Raw genomic sequence first — 20,781 nt, forward strand, 5'->3', positions numbered from 1 at the left:
ATTATAACAAAACAGATTATTGTGCAATAAAAAAAGCCATTTCTTGCCAAAACTTTATTTATACATTACATTTATGCAACCATGGCAGAAGCAGTAGAAGATTCACTGAAAAAGAAATAAGATTATTATTAGCTTTTTGCTTATTAATTAAATAGCAAAACCTAATCCTAATACAAAATTTTCAAAATACCATTATTTTTTAAAAATTGAAGAACATGTTTAAAATATACTTCTGGTCATCTGAAAATATCCATCCAATTAAGATGGATGCATTATTTAAAAATGTAAGAGGTTCATTTCAATGAGTCACTAAAATACTTAGGCCAAAAAGGTTTTATTTCTTTTTCAATTAAATATATTAACTCAGGACAGGGAAAAAAATAACATTGTATTTATTAAAAATAGGAACATTTTGACCAAGATCCAAAACTTTTAAATATAATATAAGTATTGAAACAACAAATACAGTTAAACAGGAACCCTGCTTAGCAAACATTTCACAAGGGGGGAAAAAAGCTTTAGTATAACATTCAATTTGTTAAAAATACAAAGCAAATAGGCCCAAAATAGAAGTTGAAATGTAATATCAAGGATAGCAGAGTCAAAAAGCAAAAATTTAAGGTGATAAATTTACGTGTTAAGATAAGTTTTTGAACAAACTTAAAAGCAACTGCATTAACACTTCATTTCTTAGCGGTAAAAGAATTCCTTCAACATCTATAACATTAAGAAATACTATTTATTTTTTGGTACACAAAAAGGAAAATTCATTTGCCATACATGCTGAAAACAATTAAGGAGAGAGGAAACAACCTCTTCTACAACCTAATTTCCACAAAATGAGCAAACTTAACGTAGCTGCCTAAGTTGAACAATTTTTAACTTTAAAAAGAGTGGAACAAACGGATCAAACACTGCACTGCATGCAACTTTCAGTGATACATATCCTTGATGCTGGGCATGAACAACCCCCACTCCCCTTCCCAGCACAATTTTTTTTTTTTATAAATTATGAAAATTGAAGTGCTAAAAACCATTTTTTAAAGGCACAAGGAAATCAATCAAGAATGAAAATTATTTATAATATTGAGTAGTTTTGACGGAAGCTATAATAATTTCTAATACATCAACCTATTTCAGCATTTAATTTAACACTGGATGATTAAAAAAACTAAGAGCTTTTAATTGAGTGTCAGTTCCTTTACCTGTAATCTATGCATTTTAAGTACAAAGAGAAATATTGATGAGTATAACATTGGGGGGGGGGGGATACAGAAGCTTACAGAAATGCTACACGTATTTTGGCAACTAAATACAATTTTACAGTGAAATAATAACAACCTCACAAACTACAATATTAAGAGAAAAAGGGCAGAATCCAAAACTAGAAAATATCTTAAAAACTGAAATACTAGAACAATCAAATGGCATAGACAACATAAGCAGTGGCATATCCAGGATTTTTCCAAGGGGGAGGGCTCCCTAGATCTTTGATGTGGACACGCCACTGAACATATGTATGCTTATCATACTATGTCATTCGAACGGTAAGAGAGCTTGAGGAATACTTACTATTTCCAATTGGGTGGGAGCACTCTTTTGGCCTTGAAATACCTGGCAAGTCTGTGAATTCTGCTTTCAATGAGAATAAGACGAAATTTGGAGTCTTTGTCTTTCCTGTTTCTTTCTAAATGTTTCCTTACTGCAACTGCTTTTTTGATAAGGTGATAGAGATCTTCAGGAAGGTCAGGGGCGAATCCTTTAGCCTTCAAAATACGTAAAATCTTGTTGCCAGTGACCCACCTAACTTGAGCAACACCATGTGAATCTCTCAAAATAACACCTGAAAATAGAATGCAAAAGCAATTATCATAAAATGTTATTATGCTTACGTATATTCATACTTAACTGTCATTAAACTTATTTATCTATTTATTCATTTTTTAAATTTTTTTGTCAGCTGCTGTAAAATCTCTCTTCAATTTTTCGGGCCCTTGTTCATTTAGATTAAATTAAGATTTGTTTGTTTTTTTAAATTATGTTACACAGAATTATGATAAATAAGAATTACTAAAAGTATGCGAAACACTCACTTTATATTTCGGTTATATTTGTTCTATGTAATTTCACTACAAAAGTTTTGTCAAAGTCGACTTATTTAAGGTTTTTCTTTGCGTATTACCCACATTACCTTGTTCATCCCAATTTTGATCATTCGTATTCTGTTCAGGTCAGGGTTGTAAGAGTTTCGGCCAGGGTTGGGTTTTTTGCCGGGACAGTGGAAAAAACCATGGCAAAAATGGAAAAAAACGGCAAAAATGGAAAAAACGGCAAAAACCTAATTGCAAATAAAGTAGCATTATAGTGTTAATCAAGAAATAGTGACAATATAATATAAATAATGTACTTAAATATTTTAGTTATGTCTCTCCATGTTACTTCTAATTTATAAGGTAAAAAATAAATAAAAAACAAATGTTGGGATTGCAAAACTTAAGACTTTAAATGTTTGCTAAAACAATTTTTTCAGAATGAACCAATTCCTTCAATGCTAAAATAAAGAATGTTTACTTAATCTTAGTAAATTAATAAAAAGATTGAATTCTAATTATATATATATGGACAATGCTTGTCCCTTCAATTTAGGTAACGTTGAAACTGATACAGAGAACATCTTATTTAAAATAATTCTTCTTTTATTTACATTATGTACAAATGCCGCCTCTTGGCTAACAAACAACTGAAGAGAATATAATTGAAGCTTTGATTGCATCTAATTAAGGTTGTTAAGACAAAATCAGTCCTTGGACGTTATAAAGAATAAATGAAAATGTTACTTCCCGGTGGTTCCAGTCCGTGGTATGCGGAATAGGTACTGTTGAGGTTGACTTTCCCGAACTAAAATAGAAGGGCCGGTTATACTCCAGCGACCTATCAGGGGTCTGTCCAGGATTTTTCACAGGGTCCGTTTTTTGTGAAAAATAAAATAATTTTGTGAAAAATCAATTATTTTTGTGAAAAATCAAATAATTAAAAAAAAAATTTCTTGTAAAAACGAAAGTTTAGACTCTTGAGATGGTGGAAACTGCATCATTGACACTTAAAGTTGAGTGTTTTCTCTCTTTTCTGTTGAGAATATCATTCTTGAGTGTTTTTTTAGTATTTGAAGAGAGGGGGGAGGCATCGCTCCCTGGGAGATGGGCACCCCTCAAGTATCAATATTTATCTACCATTCTACATCATGTTAAATTATACTAGAAATGTTTTTTGTATAGTATTTAAAATAGTAAGAAAAAAAATTAGGCAGGGGTTCAGCATTTAACTTTTTAACCCAAGACACTGTTTAAGAGCACAGAGTTTCGTTCAAACCATATAAACTCCGTGATTTTCACAAAAATAAAAAAATATTTAATTTGTTTACCTCTTAACTAAGCGTACTAAACATCGAAAATTCTAAAAATCAGATTTCCACAGCAGACGCAAAGAGATTGCAATCTTCAAAGTGAAGGAATCAAAAGTATAAAAACTGCTTGTAAAATAAATATTTTTGATAAAATTACTTTTGAATTGCATTTTAGAGTCCTATGATAAACATAACATTAATATCTGGACACAGTTGAAGCAAAAATAAATAAATAAAATAAAAAATAAACCATCGATTCAGCATTTTAATTATTGACTCATAAAAGAAAATGGAATTCCCTTTAAAAACTTGAAATAAGCTTTGTTACAAAAATAAAGAGGCTTTTCATTTATTTGCATCCTAATAAAGCGAAGTTAGCTTGAAAAAAAGAATAAAATATAATTCTCATATCGGATGTAAAAAGATTGCGTTTTTCAAAATGTAGACATCTATCGAAAAAAATAACGGTAAATAACAGTTTATTTAAAGTTAATTATCCTTTTTAGTATCGCAAAATACCAAACCCATATAACTTTCTCCCAAAATAACAGTTTAACATTGCACCACCAGACACTAAGTGGCGATAAGTTTAAATTTTGTAACCCTATCTGAAGCGATCACATCCGCCCCACCCATACTATCCTTTGTAGTTCTTAATTCATTTCGCTGTATATTATTGATGATTAAATCATGAGTCGGGAGAAAAGTGCTTACTACGCCTATTCAGAGAATGTTGACGCTTTTCCAAAGAAGTTTACAACAATACCGCTGCATAAAACAAACAAGCAAAATTATAAACCAAACTGACGTTCAGCTGTTAATTTCTTTCAAAGAAACCAACAACAGGCATTATATTTATTTGGCGGTAGTAATTATTTATGGCTTGCAGGAGCATCACAAGAGTGCCGATTTTTTTTTTCCTTTTACAAAATTAGCTGATTTTGTACAAGTTGATTCCTCTAATTTAACTTTAAATATGCTGTATTATTTTAATTTGAGATTTGCTCTTTCAATAAACAATTTGTAAAAGATCCGTTTTTGTTTACCAGAATTTTGTGAAGGGTCCGTTTTGGTTGATCGGATTTTTGTGAAAGGTCCGTTTTGGTTGATCGGATTTTTGTGAAGGGTCCGTTAACGGACCCAAATTTGCTCTGGCCAGACCCCTGCTTATGGATTATGCGCACAATGCAGCTTATAGGAAATACCTCGAAACAGTCCAATCGACTACTGCTTGATCTATGAAAGAAATGAAGACGACCACACATAGCGCAACTCGCGCTTTTATTCAGTTCACAGCGTATGACGTTGAATCTCCTAATTTGCATTTCAGGGCGGAGACTCTCCATATATATATATATATATATATATATATATATATATATTTAATTAATCACTTTTTTTTGATCCCACTAAGATTTTTAAGCTATTTAATTAATAACAGAATATTTACTTGAATATAGAAAAATATTAACTTTTCCTCACTAAAGAAATAATGCATTTTTTCTCACTTACTGGGAAAATGGATAGCCAAGAGAAGAATTTAAAAAGAAAAAAAACTGATCAATATGTGCATTCTATATTTATTCTACTTTTTAGTAATACTAGCCCACTCTACAGAAAATGGCAAAGCCTTTTACCAAAATCTTATGCTTTTACTTTTATATAAAAGGAAAAAAAACTGTCCGTAAGTTTTTAACACAAAATCTATTTTTGCCACTTTGGCAAAAACCTATTTTTGCCGGGCGGTAAAAACTGGTTTTTTCCGCCCCCGGCAAAAACTTGCCAACCCTGGTTTCGGCCATTGATGGTTTTAACCATGGATACAACTGGCTTGGATAAAATCAGTTTTGTCCAATTTGAACCATTGGATGTGAATATAGGAAATAATAAAATTTAAATTCAAAAGTAAATGAGTACATAATTAAAAGACATATGAAACATCGATCCCATGATCTGTCATTAATCATTATTAAAGTAAACAGTTAATTTTACACCCAAGGCAAGTAATAAATAATGGCATGTTTAAAAAAGTTAGTATAGTAGAAATATGTCGTAATTCTTTAAAAATGTTTTAAATGTTTTAATATATACTTGTATTTATAGTTACAGTGGCTTCCAAAAGTGTTCGTACACCTATGACTTTCAATGAAAAAGGACCCTATGCATTAGTTAGAATCAATATTTCGGAATAGGTATTTAATTATAAAATCTATGATCTATTTTTAAAACTACACGAAAATTTTTAATAAAACATTAAAACTTAATTTTTTTAAAATCAAAAACCAAAAAGTGCCGGAAATTTTATCTCACAAAAGTCTTTGTACACTTTGAAAAAATGTTAAAAAATTAGTAAATAAAATAACTTTTTACAAAATTATTATTTAGTAGAATATTATGCAGTATCAACAACAGCTTTTAAATGTCTGGGAATATATTTCATTGTTCTTTCTTATTTTACGCAATCTCTGAATAAGTGTTCAGCCGCACTTCGAGTCTTACTGTTTCTAATTTGCTTTTTTGTTCCAATGGTTTTACTTTCCTAATCTAGCCACCAGATATCTTGAAATATGTTCCATTAAGTTTAAATCTCGCGATCGAGGAGATATTTTTAAGTTTAAGGACAATTTTTGAGGCACCAAACGCAAATGTGTACTTCTTATCGTTCTTCTGATAAAAAACAAAGTTGTTTCCGATTGTCAAATTTTTGGCTAATAGTTTTAAAAAATTTTTGAAATATTTAAATGAACAGCATGATTTATTATTTCATCAAAAAATTCCAAATTTCCAGGTCCTGATGCTGTTATGCACCCTCACACAAGAACACCTTCACTGTCCTGATTAACTGATCAAGCTAAGTTCTTAAGATTAAATTCCTCATTTTTTCTTCTATTGACAATTATACAACAATTTAACCAAAAATGTTGAATTAATTTTTATCTGTAAGTAAGACGTGATTCTAAAACGTTTTTAACTTATTTATAATTGATTTTGCGACGAAAAGGGTAAGCTTCCTGTTTTTCGCACGACCAAAAAAATTTCTGCGGGAAGAGGTCTCATTTAATCCAGCCAATCAGAGAACTTGGCGAACAATTTTAGCTGAAAATTAAACATAAAATGTTTCATTCAATTCTGCAAAAACTTTTTCAGAGCTCAAATGTGTATTTTTCATAATTTTTTTAACTTCAAACCTCTGATCATGCTTTGTTAACTTTGCCAGTTGACCTTTTCTTACCTTGTTTTCAATCCAATTCTTGTCTTTAAAGCATTTTATCAAGCACTTCACTATAGAATGGTATAAATTAACTAATTTAGAGACATTTCAAAACAATTTATGGCTACAGTGAAGGAAATAAAATCAAATTTCGAATTGTGTTTGTTGTTTTCTACGCATACCTGCCATTTTAAGATAATAAGCAGAATATTAGGGAATAAATAAACAAAAAATTAAAGAAAAATGACTTTAGAGTGTCATTACAATGCAAAAATAATTAAAAAACCACATATGATAAATTCATATCATGAATTTATTCGAAAATATTTCAGTGTACGATGACTTTTGTGGCATATTTTTTCTGTGTCATCATTTTTTGACAAATTTTAAAAATAAAACTTGGCAATATTTTGAAAAAACCTACTGGGTTGTTTTCAGAATGGCATAGGAATGGTGTGAAAAAAAATTGGGCTTTATATTCGAATTTAGTTTTGCGTTATTTTGGTTTTACTACAAAATTTCAAGGTGTCAGACACTTTTGGGAGACACTGTATATGTGCACAAAATAAATTTCAAATTAAATAAAAGTACATTACCAGGGTTCATACTCATTTTTAAAAGTGAAAATTAAGGACATTTAAGGACTCATTGGAAATAATAAGATAATTTTAGGCACACCATTTCAAAGTTTCCCAGGGGGGGGGGGGTTAAGTACTTGATACATATTTTATATACACATACACAAATGCATAACATTGTTCCCAAACTACAGGAAAAGGAGCAATTGAATGTGATGCCCCATTATCAGTGAATTATATTTTAAAATGTCATACATCACAGAGATGAGAGTGATCTGAGATCAAAAGAAAAGAAATCCAAAAAAAATTTTTTTTTAATCATGCAGAAAAGGGTTGAGATCAAAATAGCCCTTGAAGTCTATGACATTCCAAAATTGAACAAAAAATGGCAAATTTACCAAATTCAAAGATAATATGAACTTTTCCCTTATTAATTATCTTTGAAATAATTGGGTAGTAATTAATACAATACACGGCACATATTGTTCTTAAAGCATTGCATTTATTTCTCAAATTTCAGTTATAAAAAAGATCAGGAAAATTAGGATAAATGTAGAAAATTATTTGTATATTAAATCATTGTTTCTTTAGCATACCTTATTGGAGTGAGAGGGAAATTGAAGAAAAAGAACTAAAATCTTTTTTCAAGGTATTCAAACTATAGTTTATTACTGCTTTGAATTTGTTATTGTTACTAGCATCCCATTTTGTGCAAATTTGCTGCATTGCACCAATCCTTGCAAGTTTGTTTTTATTTCAATATAAATTTTGAAAGAGAGGCAGCAATTTCTAGCCCCCCAAGTCCTGAAATAAAGAGTTGAGGGAGCTAGAGTTCAATCTTGGCTGTATCACTAAATAATGCCATTTTCGCACGAGGAGAATTAACGAGTGCCTAATGCTCGGTCAAATCAGATCCGAATGACGAGAAACGTGAAAGTATACGACGGGAACTTGTCAATCCGTTGAATGCTTTGCGCATATCTATAGGTCGGATACCGAATCCTCTCCCGATGGTCGGAGCTCCAACCACTGCGTTGCATTTAACCTCTGACAAAACTGGGTTTGTAAAGTTTTTAACTTGGTGATGATTCATAGTCATTGTGAATTTCAAAAGTAGTAAACCGATTGTTGCATGCATGATCCAGCAAAAAATACAAGTTTTGTGTAAAATTAACAATTTAATTTTCTTGTAGAACAAAACTTGTCCTCACCTCTTCCCATCATTTTAGATTTTTCAAGATAGTGGTCATCTTATTACTTCTCAAACGGTCCAATAGTTATTTGCCAATATGTAACAATATATTCATGCAAAATAATACATAAAAGTAAACTATAATAGTAGATATGTAGAGACTTATTGGCAGTCTTGCATAATATAGATGAATGCGCGAACAGCGTTCGCAGAAAAGTTTTGGCTCTGCAGAAATTTTTTTTTCAAACTGCCAAAGTTAATAATAATAATAAAAAAAATAATATAAAAAAAATTTCAGGGATTTTTTTTAAAAAAATGCCAGTTTATTTCTGTTGAAACTTTTCTCCAAAAGCCTTTTAAAGCACACGTGTGAAAAAAATAATGGTTTTGAGTTTTCTTCGGTTGATGAAAATTAAACACTAACTATATGTTATTGTAAAAAAAATTAAATGATTGTTTTTAGCACTTTTTTTGGCCTTTTTCACACATGAATATACATTTAATTCTTTATTAAGGGGTGAGTTAGGCAAAATAATTATTTGCAGAAAATTTTCCAGTTAGGATTTGTGTTTGCAGAAAGCTTTCCATTTTATCTGTTGTTGCATGCCCCCATGGTCAGCAGAGCTAGACCAGGTCCATGAGTTTGTTTACCCTCAAGAAATCCAGCACCAGCACTGGTTCTTCAGTCAAATCCCTCCTGGAGAGCCCCAGGAACGACAGTAGGTCAGGCGAGGCCTGCTCAACGGAACGCTTGGAACAAGTCTGAAAGGTCTTCGACTCCTCTGAAAATTTTAAAGGTTTAAAATGTCCACTACGAAAACAGGCAAGAGTTGTTTGTTCCTGTCTGTCAAACCCAGGGGTCAGGGAGTTACCAGGTCGTGAACATCTGTACCAATGGTGTTCTGGCAGGACAATCCAAGTGACATTATCCCTGTGCTTAATCTTTGAGTGGATCTCCTGAAAGGTGAGTGATGCCGTTGGCTCTGAGACCTCAGCAGCACCAACTTTCACCAAGGTATTCGCAATCTCATTACCCTCTATTTCCACATGGGGAGGGATCCACTACTGCATGTGAATTTGATGAGAGACAGAAAGTTGTTTTAGTTTGTCGAGTATTGAAACTTCTACACTATCTCTCACACTTTGCCGTCTGATCAGGTGCTGTATTGCACTTCTGATATCGGATAGAATCTAAATTTCGGTTCCATGAGGGCAGAAGCTCCAGAGAGTCTAGGGCTTCATCAATAGCTATTAGCTCACTACGGAACAGAGCAGTAATTAGGGTTTCTCCTCTGAATCCTCAAGTCAAGGTTTTGCGATTTGATGTAAATTCCACTACCAGAGTGCAGTCTTGCATAATATAGACGAACGCGCGAACGGCGTTCGCAGAAATTTTTTGGCTCTGCAGAAATGTTTTTATGAACTGCTAACGTTGATTTAAAAAAAAAAAAAAAAAGTTTTTTTTTTTTTTAAAGGGAATTTTTAAGAAAATCCCAGAGTTTATTTCTGTTAAAGCCTTTCTCCAAAAGCCTTTTAAAAAGCACATGTGCAAAAAAAAATAATGGTTTTGGCAGTTTTCTTCAGTTGGTGAAAAATAAGCAAACTAGATGTTATTGTAAAAAAAAAAAATGATTTAAAGCACTTTTTTTTTGTCTCTTTCATATTTGAATATAAATTTAATTTTTTTATTCAAGGGTGAGTTAGGCAAAATAATTATTTGCAGAAAATTTTTCAGTTAGTATTTGTGTTTGCAGAAAGCTTTTCATTTTATCTAAGTCTGCCAGAGTGGTTATTATCATCTCTACTGCCATTCCGTGTAGACTCAAATAGCGTCAATTGGAATCTCTCCAATTCTCTCTAGAGCTACTTGTCTTAAATAGGCTGGAAGATCTGTTTGTTTATTCACTTGAACCGGTAATTCAGGATGGAAAAAGACGCGGTCAGGATCATCTGCTGGGTCTAGATATTGTATCAGATGATGTGATTCCATGGTATTATCGATTATATTAAGAGAGGCTAATTGGCTGAAGGGACTGTTCCTTCTGAGCCTTTGATTATTACGCCAATTTTCAAAGTCCATTTTATCCAAGTCTACTTATTGGTAAAAATAATAAATCACTGCCTGCAACAAATAAACAAGGGCTAATGCTTATGGTATTTCAAAGGTTTTTCTCATGTCCTGGTAAAAACATATTTTTCCCAGTAAAAACGTAACCCTGCTAACAGATAAATTATAACCTAAATAATATATAACCTAATTACACGCAATGCACTAACATTGCACAAGCCTATTTTCCACATGCACACAATAGATCAGTGGTGCTGAAGGATCTCAGAATGGCCGACACGCCAAACTCCTAACCAAAAACGAGAGAAATTGATACCTGAACGTAAAACCGGGAGAAATATTCAAAAAAAGGGCTAATTTACAGGTCTGCCACTGCTATATAATACTTGTGATTCCCACTTGTAGCGTTAGAAGATCTTAGCTATTGGAAGGTTTTTTAGTTGTGAAACATACGCACATTTCGAGTGCAGTTTTTAATTGCCAGTGCCTATTTGGCTAAAATAATTTCAGAAAACATCAATAAAAAGGTGGATTGGAAATACAGTCGACGCTCGATATAACGACCATGATATAACGACCATCTCCGTCCCAGAGAAAAAGGTCTTTATAACGAGTGGTCGTTATAAGAGGTATAAATTTAAAAAATGTACACCGTCATCATGCATGCCCAAATGTTTTTTATCATAGGAATTTTTAGAAAAGTAGGGTGCAAAATATTATGACAGAATATTAAACAAGTTTTAAAGTAGAAAATATAGGGAGGAAAATGTTACACACTTTCAGATCTACTACTACTACTACCACAACAATTTCTGAAGATAAAAACCAGAAACAGAGGTCTGCCTTTTTAGCAGACGTGATTTTTACAAAACATTATTTTCTGTTTCAAAATATAGGTGATAAATTGTGTTTCTCTTGCTTTCCAAAGAAACATTTAAAAGTCCCTCGAGAACCCCAAATCTTCAAAAATACTAGATTCAAACACCAAACTACCAATACATCTGTCAACTCCCTTTTCTTAGGAATCTGGAATTTTCTCGATTTTTCCTCCCATTATTTTTTCTGTGCTAGCTGTGGTGAACCCCAAACCACTTAAAGTTGGATTTGACATTGAAAACTGCAGGCAGATGTCCGTAAACAATAATCAATGTCATTTTAAGCTACAAATTTGTTTTATTGGAAAGAACACAAGAAATAGCGTCCGCTGATTCGGTCGCTGTATTGGATTAGTCGATACAGAACGGTCGTTATAACGAAAGCAAATTAACATAGAGTTTATAGGAACAAAGTTGGGACTTCTACCACTGGTCGTTATAATGGGACGGTCTTTATAATGTGTGGTCGTTATATTGAGCGTCGACTGTAATAGGAAAAAATACTTTTGGGGGCAAAATTCTCTGACATTTTTGAGTCATTTTCCCCAGACTTCCAGGTTTTCCGGAGCATATGAACCCTGTTTATTTCTATAGCTACAACATTTTATAATGTGAGAAAACCTTTAAATATTGAGATACCCAAAAAAGCTGTCTTTTAATATTTTGCTCCACAACCAATACAGTTGAAAGTTGGCACATTAGATGGCAAAATGTTATTGGTAATGAGGGTATTTATATTACTAATAAATCATGGCTAAAACAAAAAGTACATACCAATTTGAGAAGGTGTAAGACCTTTTTTTGCTAGCTTACAAAGTTGTTCAGTCACATCATCAGAAGACAGTTTAAGCCACTACACATGGGGGAAAATAACAATGTTTTAATCTTTAGTTCAAAATGCTGTAATTATATTTATTAATAAAATTAATGATAAAACTTACATATGGAACACTTCTTCTGTATGGTAATGATGACTGGGAAATACCCTTGCTAGATTGAAAAAACATAATTAGAAAATTAGTAACTATGAAAATACATTTCAATTATAACACAAATAAATTAAAATCACTATAACATCAGACCTAGAAAATGTAATCGTTTCCGAACTCAAAGCCTACCAGCTTGGTTGTTAATTTATAACAATTAATAAATAATTCAGTTTCACTTGTAACAAGCAATTCCCGCACAAACAACAAAATCAAGACATGTTGCAGAACTGGACAAATAAAAAAGAAAATCATTTATTTTTAAAGAAAATTTCAAAACTGTGAGAACAATTCGAAAATTATCTGCAATTAGCATTTGCCTACATTATCTGAGTTCGCTTAACACAACAAATGAATAAAAATAATATACAGCTGAACCTCGTTAAACCAGCAACCTAAGTGATGGCTGAAAGTTGGTGGAAGTCGAGGGTGGCGGTTTAACGAATTTCTTTAAATCCTGTACAAATGCATGTCTTCATAAAAAGAAATTCAAAAGCATGAACTTTGAAAAAAAAAAAAAAGAAAAAAAGGGAATTTTTTTTTTTTTTTTTTTTGCAGTATCAGGGTGGCGACAGGAATTGTGAAAAAAAGTTCCCTGACTTTTCCCTGATTAAGTTCACTAAATTTTCCTGATTTACGTTACCAACGATAATGGTTTTGTTTCTTTGCTCTACTTGAAATTCATTGTATGTTTGTATAAAATGCAGTATTTTAAACGTTTTAAGTTGTGTAAAGTTGTTGAACAAAAGATATATTTTAAAAAGATGCTACTTTTTTAATAAAATGGTAAAAAAAAACAAGACATTTTTTTTTGGGGTGGGGACCTACATAACAGTATATTAATTTTTTATACATGGAAAAATTATAGAAATTTAAAAAAAAAAACCTTACTTCCAGAAACCACTTAGAATAAGAATTTTAAGAAACTATTAAAATTACTCTTAAAAACATATGTGCATTTATGATAGAACTAAAAAGTAATCGAAATTATTTTGAACTAAGTTTTCAAACAGTATAATAATTGTTGCTAGAATAACAAGCAATAGTGAAAGAATAGACAGGGGTCTGTCCAGGATTTTTCACAGGGTCCGTTTTTTGTGAAAAATCAAATAATTTTGTGAAAAATGAATTAATTTTGTGAAAAATCAAAAAATTTCGCAAAAAAAAAAAAAAATTTTTTTTTTTTTTTCTTTTTGTTAAAACGAAATTTTAGAATTTAGAGATGGCATAAACTGCATCAATTAAACTTAAAGTTGAGTGTTTTCCTCTTCTACGTCGAGAAAATCATTCTGGATTTTTTTTACTAATATTTGGCGGGGGGGGGGGGGGGGGGGGCATCGCTCTTTCAAGTATCAATATTTATCTACCATTCTACATTATGTTAAATTATACTAGATATATTTCTGTACAGTACTTAAAGTAATTGTAACAAAAATATAAATAAATAAAATAAAATTCAGAATACGGTTCAGCATTCAACTTTTTGACCCAAGACACTCTTAAAAAGCACAGAATTTCGTTTAAAACTTATAAATTCCGTGATTTAAACAAAAATAAAAAGATATTTCAATTGTTTACCTCTTAACAAAGCGTAATAATCATTAAAAATTCGAAAAATCGGATTCCCATAGCGGATGCAAAGAGATCGCAATTCTCAAAGTGAAGGCATCAAAAGTATAAAAACGGCTTGTAAAAGAAATATTTTTGATAAAATTATTTTAAAATTGCATTTTAGAGTCCCATCATTAATATCTGTGGACACAGTTGACCCAAAAAATAAAATTAAATAAACCATCTACTTAGCATTTTAATTTTTGACTCATAACAGAAAATGGAATTTTGCTTTAAAAACTTGAAATGAGAGTTCTAACAGAAATAAAGAGACTTTTCATTTATTTGAATCCTAATAAAGCTAAGTTAACTTGAAAAAAGAACAAAATATGATTCTCATATCGGATGTTACAAGATTGCATTTTTCAAAATGTAGACATCTAAAGAAAAAAAAAAGGTAATTAAGAGAGTTTACTTAAAGTTAATCATCCTTGTGTTAGCATCGAAAAATCAAAACCCATATAATTTTCTTCCAAAATAACAATTAAACATCGCACCGCACCGTAAAAACGCAAATATTGACAAGCTGGCAAAATGATGAGAATATTTTCTAATCAAGTCATTATAAAGGTTCAACGCCAGACACTAAGTGGTGATAATTTTGAAGTTGGTAACACTATCTGAAGCGATCATATTTTTTCCTCACCTTTACTATCCCTTTGCAGTTCTAAGTTCATTTCGCAGATATATATTATTATTGTTTATTAAATCATGAGCGGAGAAAAGTGCTTACCAATGCCTTTTCAGAAAAGTTAACAAAAACACCGCTGCTAATTAGCTGTGATAAAACAAACAACCATTATATTTATTTGGCAGTAGCAATTATTTATCGCTTTCAGGAGCATCCCAAGAGTGTCGATTTTTTTTTTTTTTTTTTTCCAAAATTAGCCGATTTTGTATAAGCTGATCCCTCTAATTTGACTTCAAAAAAGGTTCCAAAAATTATCGGTTTATACACAGAATTATGCGTTATTTTGCTTTCAGATTTGCTCTTTCAATAAACAATTTGACATCCGATCTTGTTTATCAGAATTTTGTGAAAGGTCCGTTTTGTTTGATCGGGATTTTGTGAAAGGTCCGTTTTGTTTGATCGGATTTTTGTGAAGGGTCCGTTAACGGACCCAAATATCCTCTGGCCAGACCCCTGATAGAAGTAATGTAGTTATTCTTATATAACTAATTGACATATTTATGCAAAACAGATGAAACCATTTGACATCCATTCATAGGGAGCTTTTCTCTAATCAAGAACATAGGTTTTAATGAATGAATACAGCATTTTAACAATAAAAAAATAAAGATATTTGCTTAAGTACACAAGTTAATTCTATTTCAAAATGATTTCAGTATGTAACGAAAAAAATTCTTAGATTGCTTTTGTAACAAACAACTTTGAAATGCAAGAAAAAAAAAGCAAAAAAAAGAAAAAGAAATTAGTTAATTTTAAAATATATAAAAGAAGAATACAACTTGGTTATAAAATAGAATCACTTAAGTCTGAAGAAAAGAAAACCTTTACAATCTGCGGTGACAACAAATAGTATAACGGCAAAAAACAAAGTTTTTTTAAAATTGAAAGTTCAACTTTAGCAATTAAATTAAAAACGCGAAGAAGTAATAACTTTTAAGCTTTCATGGTATTAATTCAAAAACCAAAGATTTCTTCTTGAAATCGTGATTACAGTACGCTAATTACTGCAAGACAATGGAATAAAGGCAAAGGAGCTAAGGCATTAATGAAGGCTCCCTCTTTGCCTGTATGGTTGTTTATTTTACGTAGCATTGAAAGCGTAAAAGGAAATTTCAAGACAGGTAAAATAAAAACCTAACAGACATAGAAACAATCTTAGGAAGTACATCCTGTGGTTAATCAGTAAGACTCAATACTTTGTCGTTGAGGAAAAAAGATGCACAAATATGTGGCAGTGTACAATCGCACCTCATTAATTAATTTTTTTTTTTTGAACAGATAATTGGCAGAAAATGAGTAGGGAATTAGAGTACTTAATTTTGTAAAGCAAAAAAAATTTTTGTTTCTTCATAAAATCAATTTTTCCTGATTTTTTTGTTATTTTTTCAAAATTCCCTGATATGTCCCCGACTTTTCCCTGATTAATAAAGTTCCCCGACTTTTCCCTGATCTGTCGCCACCCTGAGTATGTCACTGATAGTTACTTTTCTCTCCCAGAAGTTGACAAATTATTAGCTATAAATTTATGGCTCGCAGATTTATTTTATTCTGAAACACCCAAAATAGAGTTTTTCTCATGCAGGTTTAAGATTGCTGTCGAAATTTTTGCAGAACAAAGCAAAAGAAGACAATGTCGCAGAATTGTGCTACGAACTGCCGTTTGCTGAAGTGTGCATACGATGTCAATTATAGCTTAAGCTCTTCCCCCGCCTCCTGGACCAGAACAGAAAAGGGGTAAAGAATGAATGATTTCAAAGCTGAGTAGTGAAATGTCAAAATGAAAAGGTTGAAAAGTGTGGGAAAGCTGATAAGATCAAGTTAAGTGTAAATGTTTTGGAAACAATGCTCCTTGGGGACTGAGTGCTACAGGGGGCGGATTGAATAGAAAAAGAGATAAGGAAGCTGGACACTTATACCTGGTGTACCTTGTGGAGTGGCCAATCTAAGTGGATTTGCAAAGGGCTAAGTGCCAGGTGCGTGTGACATTTCAAAGATTTCCTTTTGTGCCTCCCCATGTACCGTAACTATTGAATTGTTTGCCATGGTCTGTCAAGATCACAATAGCAGTTTAAACAGTAATGTTATCATACCAAGTAAGCAGTTTCTGTTGAAAATCAATGGCGGTTGGCTGAAAGCGGGGTGGTGGTTTGAGGAGGAAATTTGCTTTGCCTTCCTATACAGAACGTTTTTTTCACTGCCTCTCTTGGCGAACTAAGAAGATGGGGGTTTGTTGGGGGCAGTTTAACGAAGTTTGACTGTAGTAAAGGACAGTGTTGATCAACTTTCTCTTACCAAAAGGTTGCACCTCATTGTAAGATAGGGCTAGAACACGTAACTAAAGACTAAGGATTACTTAATCTCCAAAATAACATAAAAACATGGAAAAGGAAAGGAAATTACTAATTAAGAATTGTTGTTATCATTACATACTTCTTTTAGAAATTAAAAGCTCCTCCAGCTTTTTAGAAAACAGTTTTTAACTACTTGGCTGCAAACTTGCTATTATCATTCTGAATATTCAATGAAACATTTATTTGTTCTGAATGTTTCCAGTACATAGTTTTCGATTCACAACATTGACCATTACAATAGGCCACATGGATCAACTTAATGGGTCACTGAGGCACACAGGCTACAGGTTAAGCACCACTGCTCTAGTAGGATCGACTTCATACCTACTTGCAAAAATCCTCTAGAGAGAATTTATAAAAAAAAGAGAGAGAGGAAAGGAGTCCCAAATTTCATTTTTAAGTAAATGAATTGAATCCACTTTATGCATGGAAATTAACTTATTTTCTACTTCAAAAAGATGTAAAATTAGAACAAATTCTCACTACATTACAAGTAGCAGTATTTGCTTTGATATGACAAAATACAAGTGAAATAAAAAAAAGTAATTCATCTAAACTTTAACAGACAGAAGAGTCTAAAATGGAAAACTTGCCTCCTGCCACATGCTACTAATGTTTTACATATTTGAATACGATCATTAGTCATATTTAACTAAATAGTTTATCCTGACTACGAGATATCTGAACTTGCACATAGATTATGTAGACATGCATTTTAAATTGATGTTTTATTACAACTACCACCCATGATAAGATGAGAAGACCAGAAAAGTGTTTCTATTTCCTCATTTGTTAACAGATCACCTTATCATAAGCACATAAGTTCAAAGAGTATGTCAAAATTTTCTAAGATGTAATATTTTTTCTTTTTCATTTTCACTGAATAAAATGCGAAATTTTGTAAATTTGCTATAAGGATTACAATTTTCAAAAAAATAATAATAAATAAATAAATAAAATAATAATGAAAGGGGGCTGCAAAGTTGAACCATAAGAATCGATTTGGGTGTGTAAATGCAAAATCAGGACACTTACTCTTACCACTCTGGTCGAATTGCAATAAATTGTCTTCTATAAAGGCAAATTTTTATGAAATCTTTTACAAAAGCAAAATCTCAAGAAAAATGTATGGCAGGCTGATTTCTTACCGCTAATGAAGCGTGACAAATCACTGGAGTTTGTATTAGTAAAAACAAAATAACTTTTTATTTCTGTCGAATAAAAAGATCTTCAAAAGACAGATTAAAGTGATGACAAATTGTTATTGAAAAAAAAAGGGCTGGAGAAAACGTACAGTAAAAGTTATATGTAAATACATTCAGAGTTGAGCATCGGAAATCCACTGATAAACCTAAAAGCGTTAATTGCTACGTGGTATATATAAATCTACACAGAAATATGAATTAGAATTTCGTCATTTTAATAAATAGAAAATAATTTTGAATATTATACATTACCCGGGAGCGTGCATACGACCCATGTTTAATTAATTTACGGTGGATACTTCAGCTAACCACGTTTCGCTCTTGATTACACAATAATGGCGGCGAGAAAAATCTGTACAGAGCTGTTGCCATTTTTAAAAATAGCACATGCTAAAACCTTCTAAAGGCTGGACTTCAGCAAAAGGAAACATAACCAATGTTATACCATGGAAACCAAAGTCCTCATCACGCGGAAGCGGGATTCAAAATGGATTTAGCGCATTCTGAGTGAGAGGTAGCAATTTGAGAAACATTATGGGAAAAAAAAAATAATTTGAATTTTGACATTTGAAATTCAAATTACGTTTTTCGCAATCACGTGTATGTAGGCGTATATGTTTGTGTCTGTGTGTGTGTGTGTCAGTGGCGGATGGGCCCGGCGGGCAGCCGGGCAAATGCCCTTTGGACCGCCTCTGTTGGGGCCGCATTGAATCTTTCAATTAAATAGTACAAAAAAAAATGATATTTCTTTTCTTTCCTTTTTTCCTAATTAAAAAAAATAAATAAATAAATATCTCTGAAAATTTCATAATAACCCGGTATATTTCTAAACGACTTATAAGAAAGTCGCTGCTAGAAAAGTAATGGTTACAAAATTCAAAAAAAAAAACTCCGCAAACTTATGCTGTGAGCAATCAGATATTTTACTGTGTGTCTGTAAATTCAACGGTTGGCCGATAAGGTAACTTTGTTGCATAACTGACCTTCTACTACCCTAACAGCTGCCTGTAATAATAGTCTGAAGGGGACAATGAACATGTAAAGGCAGAGGGTCGTCGCCAGGGGAGGCGTAGAACTGAAGCTGCCAATTTTAATTTAGGGATGAACAAAATTAAAAAAAAAAACTAATTTGAAATTTTGGCATCTTGAATTCAAACTATGTTTTTCGCAATCACGAGCGTGTGTGTTTGTGTAGGCGCATGTGTGTGGGTGCGTGTGTGCGTAAGTGTATGTATGCATGTGCGTGAGTGAATGTTGTGTACGCGCGTGTGCGTGTAGGTGTTTGTGTGCGTGTGTGTGTGTGTGTAGGCGTTCGTGTGTGTGTGTATGTAGGCATGTGTGTGTAGGACATGGAAGCCTCCGACCAGGAAAAGCTCAGGACCGGGGGACAGCCGCGCCTGGAGGACGGCCGGCGGTGGTGCTGCAGAGGCCCTGTTCCAAGCTGAAAAAGGAACCGGAACATCAAGGACGGTCAAGTGAGAACAATAAGCAATCGTGATTGCTCAAAAATAAAGAAAACATTCTCAGTATTAAAAAAAAAAAGTAGTAACATAATATCAAGTGGAATTCCCGTAACAAAAAGTATTTTTTCAGAAAAATTTTGAAAGAAAATGCAACCCTTGAATATTAACCAATTAAACCTTTGAATATATTATTTAGGAACATCCACGGTTCTTTATTATAATTTACCTAAATAAAAGCAGTTGAAATTTTTCGGGACATTCTGACAGATTAAGAAATTTTTTTTCAACGAAAAAAGTATAGTACGTAGTTCAAACCTATGACATGTTTCAACTTAGTACAATAAATTAATAGATTAATAATTATGGCGGTTTCATAGGAGCATGCGTTAAACAGAAAAAAAAAAGTTAAAGTGCAGTAGGAGATTTAAAATATTGTGATGAATACCAAGCTTTTGAATGCATAAATCGAAAATACAATAAAACTTTATTAAGATATTCCAGCTGGTGGATATTTAAAGTAAAATAAAGTTGGGAGAAGACCTACGGTGTCACTGAAAAGTACCACATCAGCCCAAAATGTTAAAAGATTATTTTAACGAATCGCAAACACTTTAATTTCAAACAAATTCAAACAACAGGTTGGAAATTGAAAATTTCACTATGAAAAAACCAAAGAACTAAAATGGTTTTGGAAAAGAAATACTGCGAGGAGTTTTTTCCATAACAATTGTACCAATAATTTAATAAAATGATAGGGAGTCAGCAAAGAATGTGGAAGGGAGAAAGATCCTCGAACCCTACCATTCATTTTACACCTCCAAGGTAGATTAAAAACGAGTTTTAAAACTTTTATTTTGAAAGAGTGCAGGGAAAGTTTCTAAATCAGAACCCAGTCCCATCTCCTATTGCCTATCGTTACCAAAGATGGCCTACATCTTGTATTTAGGACTCAAAATTCGAAAAGCTTCCAGGAGAGTGATCACCCAAATCCTGCAGAAGCACCTCCACCCCATCTTTAAGGATAATTTAAAATTTCCTTTTTAGGACAACAATTTAGAAAATATTCAGAGGTCATCGAATCTCTCCTCCCCCTTGTATCACCAAAGATGGTCTGAAATTTCATTTTTAGGGCTTCAATTCCGAAAAG

At 32.3% G+C, this 20,781-nt stretch overlaps 1 protein-coding gene across 1 annotated transcript; it reads right to left on the bottom strand.

The window, feature by feature from the left end:
• Window positions 1–39: 39 nt before the first annotated feature.
• On the bottom strand, window positions 40–18,536 carry LOC129225521 (40S ribosomal protein S13). The gene is made up of 5 exons (XM_054859953.1): window positions 18,424–18,536; window positions 12,269–12,317; window positions 12,102–12,180; window positions 1,573–1,843; window positions 40–105 (listed from the first exon to the last, which is right to left on the bottom strand). Exons 1-5 carry the CDS (start codon window positions 18,444–18,446, stop codon window positions 72–74), a joined length of 456 nt encoding a protein of 151 aa, XP_054715928.1. The 5' UTR covers window positions 18,447–18,536; the 3' UTR covers window positions 40–71.
• Between the last annotated feature and the right edge of the window lie 2,245 nt (window positions 18,537–20,781).

The sequence above is a fragment of the Uloborus diversus genome, chromosome 7 (assembly GCF_026930045.1).
Source record: "Uloborus diversus isolate 005 chromosome 7, Udiv.v.3.1, whole genome shotgun sequence".
NCBI classification, from domain to species: domain Eukaryota; kingdom Metazoa; phylum Arthropoda; class Arachnida; order Araneae; family Uloboridae; genus Uloborus; species Uloborus diversus.

Bases quoted from the DNA above. Each gene is read 5' to 3' on its own strand.
- LOC129225521 (XM_054859953.1), bottom strand. From the start codon at position 18,446: ATGGGTCGTATGCACGCTCCCGG. The intron at 12,318-18,423 runs GTAATGTATAAT...TTTTCAATCTAG, and splicing joins GGTCGTATGCACGCTCCCGG to CAAGGGTATTTCCCAGTCAT. The intron at 12,181-12,268 runs GTAAGTTTTATC...CCCCATGTGTAG, and splicing joins ACAGAAGAAGTGTTCCATAT to TGGCTTAAACTGTCTTCTGA.